Source organism: Chrysochloris asiatica, unplaced genomic scaffold, assembly GCF_000296735.1.
Source record: "Chrysochloris asiatica unplaced genomic scaffold, ChrAsi1.0 scaffold00585, whole genome shotgun sequence".
NCBI lineage: Eukaryota > Metazoa > Chordata > Mammalia > Afrosoricida > Chrysochloridae > Chrysochloris > Chrysochloris asiatica.
Window position 1 is genome coordinate 346,206 of NW_006409103.1, and position 1,231 is coordinate 347,436.

At 39.7% G+C, this 1,231-nt stretch overlaps 1 protein-coding gene across 1 annotated transcript; it reads right to left on the reverse strand.

Moving 5' to 3' along the window:
• Positions 1-2: 2 nt before the first annotated feature.
• Positions 3-764, reverse strand: LOC102836946 (olfactory receptor 5V1-like; the record flags this gene model as incomplete). Its single annotated transcript, XM_006877745.1, has 1 exon — positions 3-764. A coding segment is annotated over exon 1 (762 nt), but the record flags the coding sequence as incomplete, so codon positions are not given.
• Positions 765-1,231: the final 467 nt, after the last annotated feature.

A 1,231-nucleotide genomic window follows, 5' to 3' on the forward strand; every position in this document is an offset into this window, starting at 1 on the left:
GTTGTTCCATAGAACAAACCAACTACAAGGAGGTGAGAAGCACAAGTGGAAAAGGCTTTGCGCTTCCCTTCCACTGACCGGATCTGTAGGATCATGGATATTATGTAGAAATAAGAGATACCAGTAATGAAGAAGGTGCTAGTTGCTAAGAAGCCTCCTATTACTAAAACAAGCATTTCTGCCACATATGTGGATGAACAAGACAGGGCCACTACAGGGGGGATGTCACAATAATACTGGTTGACTCGATTAGATTTACAAAAAGAGAGGCGGAATGTGAACACAGTGTGCAGAAGGGAATGCAAAAACCCTGATGTCCAGGTCCCAGCTGTAAGCTGGACACAGAATTTCTTTGTCATGATTAGGGTGTAACGAAGGGGGAAACATATGGCCACATACCGGTCATAAGCCATGACAGAGAGAAGGAAGACTTCTGTGCCCTCCAATGCTACTAGGAAATAAATCTGCAAAGCACACCCAAGAAAAGAAATGTTTTGCTTCTTGGTCAAGAGGTTCCTGAGTATCTTGGGAACAATAGTTGATGGACAGAAAATATCCAAGAGGGACAGATTTGCCAAAAAATAATACATGGGTGTGTGCAGCTTTTTCTCAGTGGCAATAGCAAGAAGAATGGCTATATTTCCCAGCAAGGTGATCTGATAGACAGTAGCAAGTACCATGAAGAGAGGGTAACGCACCTCAGGAAGGTCAGAGAGCCCTATGAGGATGAACTCCGTGAAGGTTGTTAGGTTATAGACATCCATCTCCTGGAGGGAATGGGACCAACATATATGTTCAGGTTAGTATCAAAACTAAGAACACAGAGATGAAATAGCCATAAAAACATGGTGTGTGATCTGAATTATAATAATATAATACAAGCTGCTATCAAGTCATTCTGGTCTTCGAGACTACATATTTATCTGAATAGACATGCCTTCCATAGGATTTTTGTAGCTATTAGCTTTAGGAAATTCTTTCTTCCAATGTTCCTCTGCATGGTCCTGAATCATCAATCATTCTGATTTTAGTTTTGAACTTAAGCAAGTAGAGTCACCCAGGGATCTTGTGGCTTTACTTAGAAAAAATCAAATATTGAAAACTTTCTTAAAAGCACACCTTGTATTTTGACACTTATTAGAATATTAATCCTTAAGTCCTAAATGAGAAGGATTCCTCTTAGTAAAAACAGGTCCTTTAAAAGATTTTATCTTCTTTCCAAAACCATTGC